This window comes from Melospiza melodia, chromosome 14, assembly GCF_035770615.1.
Source record: "Melospiza melodia melodia isolate bMelMel2 chromosome 14, bMelMel2.pri, whole genome shotgun sequence".
In the NCBI taxonomy this organism is placed as follows: domain Eukaryota; kingdom Metazoa; phylum Chordata; class Aves; order Passeriformes; family Passerellidae; genus Melospiza; species Melospiza melodia.
The window spans coordinates 6,369,064-6,384,365 of record NC_086207.1 but is presented as its reverse complement, the minus strand read 5'-3'; the positions used below and the strand labels follow the sequence as shown (position 1 = coordinate 6,384,365).

General features: G+C 39.9%; 1 protein-coding gene across 4 annotated transcripts in view; it reads right to left on the bottom strand.

Annotated features, from left to right (window-relative positions):
• Positions 1–15,302, bottom strand: part of SLIT3 (slit guidance ligand 3) — a 491,085-nt gene that overhangs the window by 457,344 nt on the left and 18,439 nt on the right. For all 4 annotated transcript variants that reach the window (XM_063168563.1, XM_063168565.1, XM_063168564.1 and 1 more), the window contains 2 exons: positions 11,037–11,108; positions 9,188–9,259 (listed from right to left, as the gene is read on the bottom strand). In XM_063168563.1, the coding sequence (XP_063024633.1) occupies positions 9,188–9,259; positions 11,037–11,108 (144 nt within the window). The remainder of the gene's footprint in view (positions 1–9,187; positions 9,260–11,036; positions 11,109–15,302) is intronic.

Below are 15,302 nucleotides of genomic sequence, written 5' to 3'. Positions count from 1 at the left end.
TAATTTATAACTAACACAAGCTTAACTTTTTTTTTTTGGTGGTGATATTATTTTGGCGTGTTTTATTTGTTGGTTGGATTTGGGATTTTTTTTGTTTTGCTAAATAAAGATGGTCCAGCAGAAACCCAAAGCAGCAGGCAGTGTACAAAGCATCAGCTCATCAAGGTTTTCTGGTTCTCTTTTACCTTTTTTTTTTTTTCCATTTTACCTCCAGGTTGTGTGGACAAGCCCTACCCCTTGCAAGGCACTCATCAATAGTAGGAGGATGAAATTTTGACCATTTCAGATAAGTCTGTGCCCCTCACATCAAGCACAATTCCAATAAAAGGGTCTGGGGTGCAGGAACCCACATTATCACACAGCTGAACACATGGAGAAAGTTTTGCCAGGCTGACTGGGGGATTGATTTCCACAATTCATCTGCACCTATTATCAGTCCTGAAACTACAAGTGCAGCAAATTAAGAATTTTTTTGGCATTGACAGCTCGCTATAACTTCAACAGGGTCAAAGAAAAAGGCAATTTTTAGGTTTTTCTAACTGGATGGTAAGAAACACAAAATATTTTAAAGCACATAAAATTTTTCAAGCACAAAATATTTTCAAGCACATATTTTCAAGCAGGTTCTCACACCACAGCAGCTCACCTGTGCAGAAAAGATTGGTATTTCAAAAAGACAGATATTTCAATGCTTGCAATAATGCTTGATTAATTTCAATAAAAAATGAAGTTATGAGCGTTAATATAAGGGAAAAAAACCCCAACATCAATATCCAAGCCACAGATGCCTCTCATTTCAGGTGCCACCCTGCTCAGACCACACTACCCAGCTGAGCACTGCTCTTTTCCAAGTACCCAGCACCCACAGAATGACCAAGTCTGCCTCCAAAAAAAGCCCCAGATCTATTTTTTTTTCATGTTTCAGCTTTTCTTTATGCTTCTGTAAGTAATGTTGTTCCCAGTGATGCTTCTAAAAACCAGCTGACCTTTTCACATTGTGGTTTAAACTACTGAAATACTTAGAATAAACCACAGCCAGCTTTATGAAGACACTGAACAGGACAGTGGTTTCTGTATGAACCAAACACAGACTGGGGGCATCTGAAAATGACCCAGGTTTTGCTTCTAGAAGTCATTTCAAGCTTTTTTTTTTTTTTTTTTTTTGTTTCACCACAGTCTTACTCCATGAGTGATCTATACTTACACTTGAACCACTGTGTCTCCCAAAAAATAAACAAGTTCTACCTGCAAGCCCCTATTGGCAGGAGAAAGTAAACACTAATTAATCTTGAGATACTGAGGCATGGACATTACAGAAGTGTCTCTGTGTGAATACAGACTACTTGGTTATTCTGGTGTCCATTCATATTACACAATTTCAGTTTTAACCATGAACAGAATTCGTATTATTAGAGTTTCAGTTTTAAAAAATCCATTTTTATTTGTTTTTTCTAAAAAATACCATGAATTCTCTAGTTTCAAGGTTCCAGTTACCTCAGCCCTTTGGCAGATCTTTTGAAGAAAATTCAGAGAGTTGCTAGGTATAATTCCTGACAAAACTGGTGGCTATGAGATCAACATATGAAATCAACAAAATTCAAAGGGAAATTCTAATATTTCAGACTATAAAAATATTGAGACAGTCTTAAGCTTTAAGTGTGCTTCATTTTCAGATGTGTGCTTATTGCTCACAGTATATAAAAAGTTATTTATTATTCCTGGTCACTACCAGTGTACTACAGCCAAAATAAGGGAACATTTCCTTCTGAAAAATTAATACAAATGATAGAATACTTTATTCCCCATATGAACTGGGATGAACTAGGCCTTACACAAGTATTTTGTCCCATCCTGAGCTCTTGTGAGAATCTTGACTCTATATGGCAATGTATGTACCAGACATCTTGCAACATTCCCTTGCAGAAAAAATGACTTTTTGTACTAATAGCTGCAAATCCCCCTCCTGCCCCAGTTTTATATTGATTGCATCTCTGAAGTGTGGGAACAGCAAAAAGAGAGTTCCTTTAAACAAAAAAGAACAATAATCATTCCTGACCATATCTGATCCATCACTCACACAATGGACTGACATCTCTCTCAATTACTGGCACTTAAAGAGTGCAAGAAAAATCCATCTCCGTGAAATCTTCCAGAGCAGCCAGTGCACAGCATTGACAGATAAGGGAAGCATGTGAGCCATTCACTGGGAACATTTATTCTGGCTGTTTGAGCCAAGAGCAGCACATCATGCTGAATCAAAAGCAATACCCAATTAATTAACTTCCTTCTTCCTTCCAAGAATCAGCAAAGGTGAGACTGGATGCAATACCTGCATCCTTCCCATGTGGCTGGCTCAATTGCCCTGCTCACATTCCATCTGTCAATATCTATTTCATCCTTTTTTCCCCATACAGATCAACAAGAGCTGCCCTGTCCTCACTCCTGGTTTTGTCCTGAGTGATTCTAAAGGTAAAATATCAACCACACATCTCAGCAATTCACCACCTTGCACAGTTCCATCATATCTCATGAATAAAATTTGTATTTATCATTTTATCTTGTTGTTGCAATTCACATTCCTCAGGGAAGCTGCTGATCTTGCCTGGGTTTTGTTAAGCAAGTCTTACAAGAAACAGGAATTCCTTACTGGTGACTTCCTCTAGAGTCAGATATCCAGTGTGAGCTCCTGCAGGGGTGAAGGGCAGCTGGGAAACCATTAAATTCCTCTGCTCCAGGCATGATAAAACATGATTTATTTTAAATTTTGATTTGGGATTGCCAAAGCACCTCAGCCTCTCCAGGGAGAGGACAGCACATCCCTGACACTTAAGATCAGCTAGGTCAGCAGGGCAGAATTAGATTTGGGAAAGAGAGGCAATTCAGTTTCTTGCAACAGGTGAAAATCAGCAAATCTCCATTTCTGGGGCTGACTTCCAGCCCAGCCAGCTGCACACCCCATTCCCAGAAATGCCAATGGGCAGGGCAAGCATGGACCACCCTCCTCTCCCTCTGTGCCAGCCTCCCACCTTTCCCAGCTGGTTCCCCAGCTGTCTGGGGGTTGGTGCACTCAGGGGAGGTGCCTTTGGTCAGTCTGATTTGGGCACTCTGCAGGAAGGGTGAGTGAACATCCCCAGGGCACAGCTGAGAGGGGAACCGGGGGATCAGACAGCACCAGCCTCCCCCCAGAGCATCAAACTGGGCAGCTCTGGGCAATAATGACATGAGGAAGGAACTTGTGGGCATGGAAAGCTGCTACAGGAGGGTGCTGCCACTACTCTATTGCCATCAGGGTCAGAAAACAGCAGATGCAGCAGTGATGATGACATGGCTCACCCTTAAGCAGTAAAAGGTGCATTACAGCCCCTGGAAACTGCAGAGCCACACTCCAAATCAACACAATTCTTGAACAAAGTAGTCAGATTCCACCCATGCAAGTTAAAACAATTAGTCTCTACAAATAAACTCATTAATTTACCATGTATTTTTCAGAGATGTTGTCTGAGAGGGAAGCCCTGAACAAACCCCAGCCTCGAGAGTAAAAATGAAGGAAAGGGACTCAAATAATACTGTAAAAATTCTGCAGCACCAAGTGCTCCATTCTCCATCATTGTCCCACCAGCATCCAGGAATAAAACCAGTAACACCCTGTCAGATACTCCCACCCAAAACATTCTGGCTCTTCATGTTGGACTTCTCACAATGTAAACAGTCACACAGACACTCATTTGAAAAGCAATGCTAAATTGGCTTTCAAATGCAAGGTAAGAGATTGCTGTGTCAGATATGGGTTACAGGACTCTTTTTTTTTGACTGGAATAATTTCTCAGAGGATGTAAGGAAAAAGTTATCAACAATATTAATTAAATATTAACCAATATCAATAAATATTACTTAAATTTGCAGGCATCAACCAATGCAATAAAGAGTTTTATACTGCTTAGCTCACAGCTGCAGGCAGCACAAGAACTAAGTGTTAATCTGTCCTAACCAGATCAGGACTCATCTCCAGGTGTCACAACCTGAGTTTCTATGTTTATTCTTTGCCAGCTCCCACAAGGGGTGGCTCATTTTACCAGTGGTCTCTGAAGGAAACAGTTTTCCCTCATTTACAAAAGAGGCACCACTGACCCCCAGACTGTGACCTGGGATCAGACACCTCAGGGCTGTTTTTCCCCTTGAAGGCAGCTCCTGCAGCTGTAGGAAAGTGCAGCTCAGGTTCTGACATATCCCACAGCAAGTTCCTCAGGAGCCAGGGGGATGCTGCTGTCTTTGGGGGGAAAGCAGAGAAATCCATCACTGCAGTGTGCAGAAACACCTGCAGCAGTGGGAACCCAGAGCATCCCTCTGGCTGTCCTGAGCAGCCCAGACCCCTGCCAGGGGGCTCAGAGACCCTGGCACAGAGCCCAAGGTGCCCCTGTGGGTTTGATTATGACCCATGGAGCAAGTTACCAACCTTGTATGAAGATCTACAAGCCATGACAGTTTAGGTAGAATAATAGTGAAGTTATCACAGGGTGGAAAAGTAGATTTTGGGGGTTTTGGTATGGGGGTTCAGGGGGCAAGATGGAGGGATCTGGGCATGTCCAGCCTTTCTCCTTCTTCTTCTTGGCCTCCATCTTCTGCTGTGATGTTGGCACTTTTGGATTGGTTTAGAGTAGAAGCTCACTGTCTAACACAGGTGATAGGTATTGGGAAGAAATTGTAAATATTGTACATATAGTTTTTAGTATAAAGACATAACACTGCCCCAGGGGCAGGCAGAGTGCCTGGAACTGTCCTGCTGGATGGACCTCAGCAGGGCAGGAGAAAGAATTTTATAGATAAGGAACAATAAACAACCTTGAGACTGAGAACTGAAGAGCTCTGACTCCTTCTTCAAGCACTGGGCAGGGAAAAGAGACTTTCTAACACATCTTGGGGTCACTCTGACAAGTCAGAGATCCCCACACAGCAGCCTTGGGCAGGCTGGCAGCACACCTGGTACTAAACCAACTCACCTGGAGCAGCAAGAGGGAAACACACAATTGCTAAAACCAATTAAATACCCAGTCACAGCTCTAAATCCCCTTTAGGGTGTCTTTGTTCTCCTGCATTTCCAGATAAGCATTTCATGAGCACAAATTTCCAATAGGATGTGTTCCCCACCATACCACAGCAAAATGGGCACTGAAAACAAGAAGGATTTTTTTTTCTGAAAGGTTAAAATTGACCAGTGTAACATCTTCACAGCTCCTTGTGGCCTCTGAAACGTGCATGCAGCTCCAGCAGGAACACCCAAACTGCTCACCCTTGTGTAAGCACCAGGGTCTGCTCCATGCTGCCAAGGATTGCCTTTGTTTACAGCAGCAAAAAGCTGACCAAAGCTTTTATTTCTTCCCCAGCTACTCTGAAGCACCTACCAACCTCTCCACTCAGCGTGGTAATTGTGGAAGATGCTTTTTGTATTACATGATTTATTTAAAGCATGTCCAATCTCAATTTATGAAATCCAGATTGTGAAGCACCACATAACAATTTATTCTTTCCCTTAGCATCTTTGGTCACTAATAGCAATTTTACACCACACTGTGCCAAATAAATACACTTTAATACCCCAATCAAGCATTTGGGAAGCTGCTTACAAAGACTCAATGCACAGTAGCATCAGTGCAGCTAAAAATTAAACCTAATTTCCATTTTGACCTGTCTCTTCACACACACCAAACCAAAACCATACCAGGGTTAAAATCTGGATTCTAGCTTTTTTGCCATTTTCTTAGAGCTAATTACTTTTCCCAACTTTGAGAAGATTTGATTTGGCCGCACTTATACATTTTTCCCCCCCTCCCCTAAACAACAAAAACACAGTTTTAGTGTTTTCAGATGTTGAGATCTTTTATGCTTGCTAAAGACACTAATTTGAGTAGAAAGAAGCAGCCATCAGCCAAAGTCCATTCTTTTGAAGATTACAGAGCTACGTGACAATTTCTGGCAGCTGGCCGTGGAAAAGTCAGGATCTGTTGGTGTCTTATATCCTGCCTCATTTTTCACAGAAATGTGTGACATACATCTGGCTCTGGGAGAAATGTCAGTTCATCTTTCAGGCCCACCAATTCACTTCTTGATCCCCCTGGCACGTGAAATTTCATCATCGTTTATCTTAAAATCCTACACTGTGTTAATAGCAAAGCATAAAAGTGAAATGGTAAAATCCAAAATAGGGGTCAGCTACCTCACCACTAATCTTTATGTTCTGGAATAAAGCTCTACAACCTTGCTGCAATAAAAGCACTGGAAACATTTTGGCTTTTCCACTGTGGTGAGTATCACTGGTCTTTCTCAGGATTCTGGATCTTGGGATTCAACAGAACTTACACTGAATTTTGGGTTAGAGTCCTTCATTTTCCAAGTGCTGAGTACAAACATGCCAAAAAAAGAAGTGGTTTCTACCTTCCACTTCCACAATTCTTCATTTCTCAGCTTTGTGCTGTCAATTCAAGATACCTTGCATGATGTTCTCTCTTCAACTGATATGGCCAAATTTTATTCAGCCAATACAATAAAATTTGTATTTTGAACAAAGTAGTCAGACTCTACCCATGCAAGTTAAAACAATTATTCCCTGCAAATAAATACTGACCATATCCTCCTTCATTTGCATTTTAAGCATTAATGTCCCACCAAACACAAAAAAATCAGAGTAAATCCAAATAACTGGAGGGCCACCCCCATGGCAGATTTGGCAGCAGTGGATAACAGCTCTTTTTTATTTAAAGCTTACTTTACATAACGTGTCAAACAAAATTTTGCTGATTTGCTCAGGTAATAATGATGGAAGTGCTTCAATGTCCAGACAAGTGAAAATAAAATGAACTCCAATATTCACCTGAGCCCTTTGGAAGCTCACCATGAGGAGAGGAGTGGAACATACTTCCCCTGTTACTTTGAATGAAAACCTTTATATGTGGTATTTTGCCAGGAATAGAAATTACTCCTGTTCTTTAAAGTTTGACCCAGTACAGCTGCTTTGTTTAAAAATAAGGTAATGATTACTTTTGCATCCACTTCCATAGATCAAAAAAGAACACTATTCCAAAAATCGAAGCAATGTAAGGGATTTTTATTTGTTATTTGAAAGAAATTAAATGGAAAAAAGCCAGGGTTTTTTTAATGCAACCAACATACTTTCTTCATTAACATTTTGCAATGTTTGACAATACTTAATAAAATAGCTTTAATATTACCTAAAATGTTGCAATTTAGCCTTTGTGAGTTACGCCAAACTTTCCACAGTCCATTCTCCAAAGCCTACTCATAGCAAAAAGCCCAGATTTATAGTTTTGTCCTAAAAATGATTTAAGCTAAAATACCAAAAATTTGCAAGTTTCCAGACCTCCCTTTCATACTACATTAATTTAGGAAATATTTTTAATGACAGGCAATGCTAAAAGGGAAGCAGAGATGCAGTATGGTGAACAGGCCAAGTTAAGAGTTCGTACAGGGAAGGAAAAAAAAAAAAAAAAAGCTGAGACTTTCAAAGATCACAGGCTTAAAGAGACACTATTAAAGGTATCATATTTCCTGCCTTCTGCTTTCACAATGTATATTGTTCTCATTTGCTGGCAGAGCAGGCTCTGCAGAAACACACAGATGACATTTGAGTTTTGTTTCTGGCTACCAACAGCCAGCCTTCCTCCTGGAAGTTCTTCAAAACTCTTTCAAAATTTAACTACCTGAACCTTTATCTAAATATAGGTATGAGAAAACGAAAGGAATCTTTATCTAAATATAGGTATGAGGAAGATTTATTTATATATGTATACACATGTATATAAAATGAGCTCAAAACTAGGACTTGGTAGTTAGGATACTGACTCTTCACAATGATAGATAATGTGAAAAAAACTATTCTACAATGTCAGGCTATGTTTAATTTTAGAAAATGAAGCTAGGGTCGGTTTTTTCCTGAAATAAATCAGCCACAGCAAAACTCTGCACCTGAAAGTACTTTTTAATTGAATATAGGTGCAAATCTGTTGGAATTTAAAACTCATCTCCCTTATTGCCATAGATGGAGCTCTCTGACTCATGACAAAAGTACTGGGTAAATTAATTTTAAATGTTCAGCACACTCATTAAACAACTCCAATGCAAATCTAATCCTGAGATCATCTGAAACAGCTTTAGCACAGCATTAGCTCAATACTCCAGACTTCTCTTGAATAATTGCTGGTGGGCACTTAACTCTTGAAAGCTGCTTTAGAAAATATCAATGGGAAAATAACAAGTCCTACAAGAAATGCCTTGCAGATAACAGTTACCAACCAAGCATAAAAAGGCTGCATTCCAAACCAGCTTGTGATATTGTTCTGGTCACCTACCTCTAACAAAGAATAATTCTCCAAGGTATTTCAGTTTTATAGAGATTTTGTTCTGCTCTCACCATAAACAGAATTAATGATGATAAAAAGGAGCACACTCAGCTAAGAGCAGCAATTGGGTGCAGAATTAACTTTGTCCTTTTTAATATTTAAATTTATATTCCTGCAGGGCCAGGAGTTTCCTATAAACTGATTCCAGATTAAGAGACATCTTATATTCACCTTCTCCAAAAAAGAAAATAATTCCTCTGCAGTTCATTTCTTAACTTAAAAAGCAAAAATAATTTAAAAAGCAGAGGAACTCTACAATCCATCCTCCACAAGTCTTCCTTGATACCCTGGCATTCACTGCTATCACTGGCATTGTGCTACTTCAGAGGAAATTAAGGGAATCAGAAAACTAAATATAAAGGCAGTTTTAGAAATACTGTGGTTCTCAAAGGAAACAAATTAAATTTCCATCAGCACAGACATATATAAAATACAAAAATACACAATGATATGAAATTATTATTTTAAAAAAAATCTTTCCCCAACAGACCAATTTTAAGACTCGCCCAGATTATGTTCTTTTGGTAATGTTATTGAGACTCTGGTTTCACTTCCAGTTCTATTTTCTTGGCAGTCACTCTACACTTAATTTCAAGTATTAGCTATCATGTAATGTAAATTCAGCTGTCTCTAAGAGCATGTTTTAATTTAGGCAGGTACTCATCTCTCTCTTTCTTTAAGAAAGTTAATTTTATTATCATTATATATTATGGATGACCATTAAGAGTGAGGTAGAAATGTGCAGCTTTTCCACAGGTATAAATACAGATACTTACAGCCTTTCAAGTTGTTTCAGGTCCTGAAAAGCTCCACGTTCTATCACACTGATCTGATTTTCTTCCAAGTGTCTGCAATTCCAGAAATACCAGTTAATTTTAACAAAACAGAAAAGCATCCCCACTTCTCTTCAAACATTATCAAAATGCTTCTCACCTAAGCATCAATATCAGTTTTAATTGGAGATTACCAAAATAATCAGGGTGGAGGAGCACTGTTTCTCTTGGTCACTAACAGGAAATTGATTCCAAATTTTCCTCCTGACCTCCACATTTGGTAAATATTTTTGTTTCTAAACCTCTGTAACCACATTTTGCTCAGCAAGGTGCTGGTCTGGAGGCTGGTGCTTACAGCCCTGGGACATTATTCATCTTTCTAGGAGATTTGTGTGCCATAATTGAGATAACTGACTGAAAACTAAAAGTTTTCTCCTTTCCATCTATTTTGAATGTGTGAGACTGGAGGAGTTTTTTCTGCTGTACAGGGCTATGAGTTTCCAGGTGACTTTGCTCCTAGTCCTTATTCTGATGTGTGCAAACACAATTATGCTACATTTCTAGGAGCACTGAGACAGGCTGCAGATTTCTGTATTCCCACTGTGCCCTCCAGCAAACAGGGAGGGGAAAAAAGGAAAAATAGGGGTTTAGTAACAGAACTATGAAGAGATGATAAGAGAAACCAAAGAAAAGTTAAGAAAAATCTGAAGGATGCTTTATTCCAATGACATCTGTGGCAGACACCACACTACTCGAAATCTGATCAAATGAATTACACAAACCTGAAATGAACACAGGACAAAAGCACAAAAAAGCTCTAAAGATGACAATTGTACATTTTGGCTATTCCTGAAGGCATAAAAGACCGCAGCATGATTAAGCAATGCCTGACACTATGAAAACCCAACCAAACTGAAACAACTATTGGCATTAATATAGTATAGAACATGTATTTTAATAGACTCTCAAAATGGTATTGACAGCTGGGATGGGAGCCAAGGAAATCTAAACAACTCCTCTGCTAGAGATGAGAGAAACACCACAAGAACAAAAAGTCTTCCCATAGATTTAAGGTGTTTCCTTAGTATTTGACAACTTGTTCATAAGTGTTAAGGTAGCAGGAGCAAATCTCACCTTTTCCTTAGCAGGACTTAAATATTACTTTAATTTTCACTAAAGAACTATAACAGTTCTTTAGTTGCAGCTTTAAGGGTTTGTTTTAGAAGGTACTCAGAGGAAAACTATTCCTCACTAACTCAGTAGTGCTGTTTGAGGTTCATGCAGAGAAAACAGGAATGACAAAGTCTGCAGCCTGATGTTCAAGGCCTATCTACAGGTATGGTTAGCTCTTGACAGATACTGAACTCCTGAGACAGCACCAACTGAAATCTTTGTATTTATGACTATATACTAGACCAAAAAACTTCATCAGTTTCCTTGTGTTCAAGCTCTACAGCTATTCTTGATCAGCTTCTCCTTAATACTATGCAAAATGCTGTTCATGGGACTGTACCTCACAGTGGCCAAAATCTGAAAGTCCCATTTACTAATGTCTCAGTAGAAGTGATTTCTACATGAGTGATTGCAAAGCAGACCACAATCTTTAGCACATGACTCATTCAAAGCCAGTAAGAAACAACTGAAAGCTCTGAAACTGCAGTCACTTTAGTATAGAACTAAAATTTACTGTTTCACATAGCAAACTGTTCAGGTTGCCTGGTTAAAAACAATACCAACAACTGAATAATGTGCCAAAATTACTGGAGTTTGATGCCTGGAATTAAGGAAATTCTAAGCAATAGCACCCTAAAATAGTCTCATAAAAACCAGACAAGTTTTGTGTTGTACTCACAAGACACGAAGATTCTTCAGCCCCGTGAAGTCTGTCTTTGTGATTCTTGTGATGTTGTTTTTTTCTAGATCCCTGCAGAGGAAACAGAAAGCAGCATTCAGACACCATAACTGACACCCAAAATCCCATTAGCAGAAAGTATTTCCATCACTGGAGCACCCACCAGCTGCTCAAACTGTACAAACAAACATTAAAAGCATCAAGATCTCAAATAGCAAGTCATCAATCCCGATGCATTTTGCCTCCTCCTCTAAGTTGTTCTCACAGATTAAATTTCCCCTAAAAATGGGTTTCTCCCATTCTTAGTTCTAGTGTCAGTGCTCACTATATGCTTCTTTCCCCCTGAGATTACAATTCTGTAAGAGGCTGTGCATACCCAAGACCCAATTAATACAAAACAGCTGAAAGAAGTGTACAAGGTCCCAAAATTATTATTCTAAAGCCAAGTGAGTCCAACCTGCTGCAGAAACTTTGGCCACACAGAGTCTGAAAAGAGGACAAAGTTCAATGACTCCTTGTGTGCTCCCGCCCAGCAGACTGGAACACCCACTGGTGCCACAGGACCTGGTTTGCCATTTTCTCCCCTCTAGACCTGCCTTTGCCAAGAACCCATGAAGTTCTGCCAGCTGAGCACATCCTGTTGCTTGGCTGTAGATATTTCATGGTTTTCAGTCCTGTCCACACTGTTCTTCCTGACCTAGTGCTATCCAACAAGGACAAGACAAACAGCTGGTCTTCCTTTCTTCATCAAAAATATGGCATGTGGACACAAAATGTATAATATTTTTGGCATAACTTTTTAGAACATTTGACATCAGTCTTTCTATGAGTCTAACATACAAGCAAGACCTTAACTGGATTGGAGCAGTATGTAATGCACCAGAGCACAGAAATAAGTGTTGAAGAATATTGGAATCTACTTCTAATGGTTATTGACAGACATCAAAATAATACTAATAAAATCCTTAAGTCATAAAATGGATTATAAACAGATTTCACAAACTATAGGCCTTAGTTCATGTCTCTTAGCACGAGACATTTCTATAATTCAAGAAACATTCTCCTGTCAGGAAAGTAAGGATAAAGATCAGGAAATGAGGGGGGAAAAGTCCCTATGTTTCAGCTCTATGAACAAGACAGCCTGTATCCCTACCTGACTTATCAGCTGTATTTTAAAAGGCTCACTGAAGAAAAGAAACCACCAAGGCTGTCCAGGGCACTTTCACTGCCTGTACCAGCCATTCTCTTCCATTTGTCTTCATCCTCTCAACTGACTCACGCTTTTCCTTAAGAACACCTTTGAATCACTGCCTGCATCTTTCAGATTTTCCAGCCTAATTTTCTCTTCTGTTCTGAGTTCAGTTCTTCTACCCTGGTGCATCATTAACTACTCACTGGTGTGCCAGTGAGCTGATTGCAAGAATCACTGGAAAGAATTACGTCTGGAGTAAGCAGCGAGTAAATAGCTGGTGCTTGACTTGCACGTTGTTCCCCATCTGCTTTTCATGGCATTCCATCACAAGCTTTCCCTTTATCTCAGAGAAGCTCTAGCAAAACACAGCATTGAGGTGGTTGGAATCCCCCAAGGCAGAGAGGAGCCAGCCAAGGGACATGGAGCAACACGGTGTCCATGGCCCTGTTTTTGTGTATTTTGGTAAGACTTGATCCCAGCACAGCTTTGCTTGGCTTCAGTGCACGCAGAACCATCACTCCTGCCATGCACACAGCAACCTCCCCACCACACCCAGCCTGAGACAGCAATCCCACACACGAGCACAATTCCCCAGGAACACTCAGCATTCATCCCCCGGGGAAATCTGCAGCTCTCTGTTCTGAAAGACTGCAGCATTCCTTGATCAGCACATATCTCGAGATCGCTTTTTCCTCTGCCCCTGCAGATTGGCACAGCCTGTCCTGTATACACAATATCAATCATCCTATTAATCACCTACAGAGTTTAGTGTCTAAGTGAAAGGTTTCCATTTCTGTTATTCCAATTACTTGCACCATGCCCTAACCTTAAGAGAAACATTCCTCATGAAGTTCACTCTGCTCAAACCATAACTGCAGCCTCTGTCTGTTTTAAAAAGCAGTGTTTACCTTCTGAACATTTGCTTTTTCCAGCATGCTCTGCCTCAAGGCTTATCTGCCATTTGAAGAAAAACAGACTGAAACTGTGATGAACTATGTAAAATTTCCTCCTCCTGTTCACAGTAGGTCTAACACTGCTGCAGAGCAGCAGATTGCCACAGGTTACCCCATTAGTCAATTAAACTTTGTGACTCTGAAGTTACTGAACTAATGCAGACATTAGTGGTTTACAGCTGGTATTTGTGGGCAACATAATATTTTATGTTTCCTTTATAAAGTTTGGCAGCTGATTATGGGCTCACTAGTGGGTTTCAACTACAAAGAGCTAAACCTTAACATGTAATCTTGGTTGGCTTTCAAACACATCAGTGTTCAAAAGGACTCTTGGAACCAAACAGATTTCTTGGAAAAGAAATCATCTGGGTCTAAGATATGAAGAAAATAATACCATGCAGGCAAATTTATTTATATTTCACTTCAACACGTATCTATGTCCAGATGAAATAATATTCTTATTATGCAGAATTCCTGCATTTTGGGTAGTATGAGAGGCCAAGAAGATCCTGAATCCTACTCAACACATCTCTCCCACAGCATCAGTTACTACTCTTGATTATTTCACATTCAAATAAGATAGTCTAATCAATTAAAAACCATCTAAGAAATCTCCATTACGGAATACAAGTCTCTTCTGGAGTATCAGCAGCAAAGTTGATTATCACTCCATTAAAAAGAAATCAGAAATTACATCTATACCAGCTTTGGTAAAGCTCTTGACATTAGGTCTGCCTTGTCAATTTATTAATTTATTTTAGCATAATTTTTAGGAGTAAGCATGCTAAGAACAGTGCAGCTACAGTGGTAGCTTTAAGAAAACAGACGTGGAAGGAATTATTTCAGTGAGAATAGAAACATGAATTGGACTAGAATGGTACAAGACATCATGAAAGTGAGTTCAGATGAGCTATTAAGGGAGCTTTACTCATAAACATGTCCTGCTATGTTCTAATAACAATTTAATTCAACACATATTTTGTAGATGCTGAAGACTGAGTCACACAACACACACACTTATTACAAACAGGGATGCTTGGAGCAACTGGAGCAAATCCTGCTTCATTGCAACAATTCCTCTGAATTGCTTCATCTTTCATTCTTCTCTAAAGACAATCAAGTGAATTCAAGACAGATTTTCAATGTCTTAAAGCACCAGCATTCCCAGGAGTGCACAGATTTCCTCTGCTACATCACTTGAATTTCAGTTGATAATTACTCTGCTCAGCCACTCAACTCTTCCAAAACATCCGGACGCTGTCTCAGCCCCCACCCTCTTCCTTGGGCTGGCTGAAGTTCATGCCTGGAGAAGTCAATCCACTTGTCTCCTCACACTTTCTGCCTCTGCCTTCCAGGCTCTGCAGCCTTGGCAATCACAGCTGCTCATTCCGGACAGCCTGGAGCCTCCCTGCCCTCCCTGGGGCTGATCTGACACCCCAGCACCCCACAATGAGCAGAGCAGCTCTCACAGGGGAGCCAATAACAACAGCAATCAGATGCTGCAGTCTTGCACAATCTTCAGCTCAATAATTCAGAAGGTATAGATAAACAAAATACCTTATACAATGTTCAAATCCTCTTATGTACAAGGATGCAAAAATCCAAAGCAACACTACAAGATTGCAGCAAGTTCCTATTGTAGTCAGAGGTTGTTCTGCTACCATCTGAACCCTCTCTCTATTATAATATCCAAGATAATTGGATAATAAAGTTTGGGCCCTTATCATAGTTGTGAATCTTAAACACACCCAGGTCAATCCCTAACTTAATTCTTCAACATCTTCAAGACTATAGGTTTGGGGTCCCTTAATCAGCTGCTCATTTCAGAGCTCTGGTTGCCCAGTTGTTCTTCTCCAGGCACAGAGAAGCCAAAAGACTCTTCCTAAAGCACAAACCAGTTCTCTCTCCACAGCTCTGTAATGGTTTGGTTCTGCAGCTTCTGATACAAAGGCACAAGCTCATGGGCACACAAAACACACTCATTCTGATGTTCTTTCTGCAAATCTTGTGATTGATTTAAGACAAGGCTCTATTTTGTGCTTAAAAAAAATTCTTTTCTTTTATATTTTTCTTATCTGAAAAACTGCCAGACTTCAGGCCTAATTCTGTTACCTTTTGGTC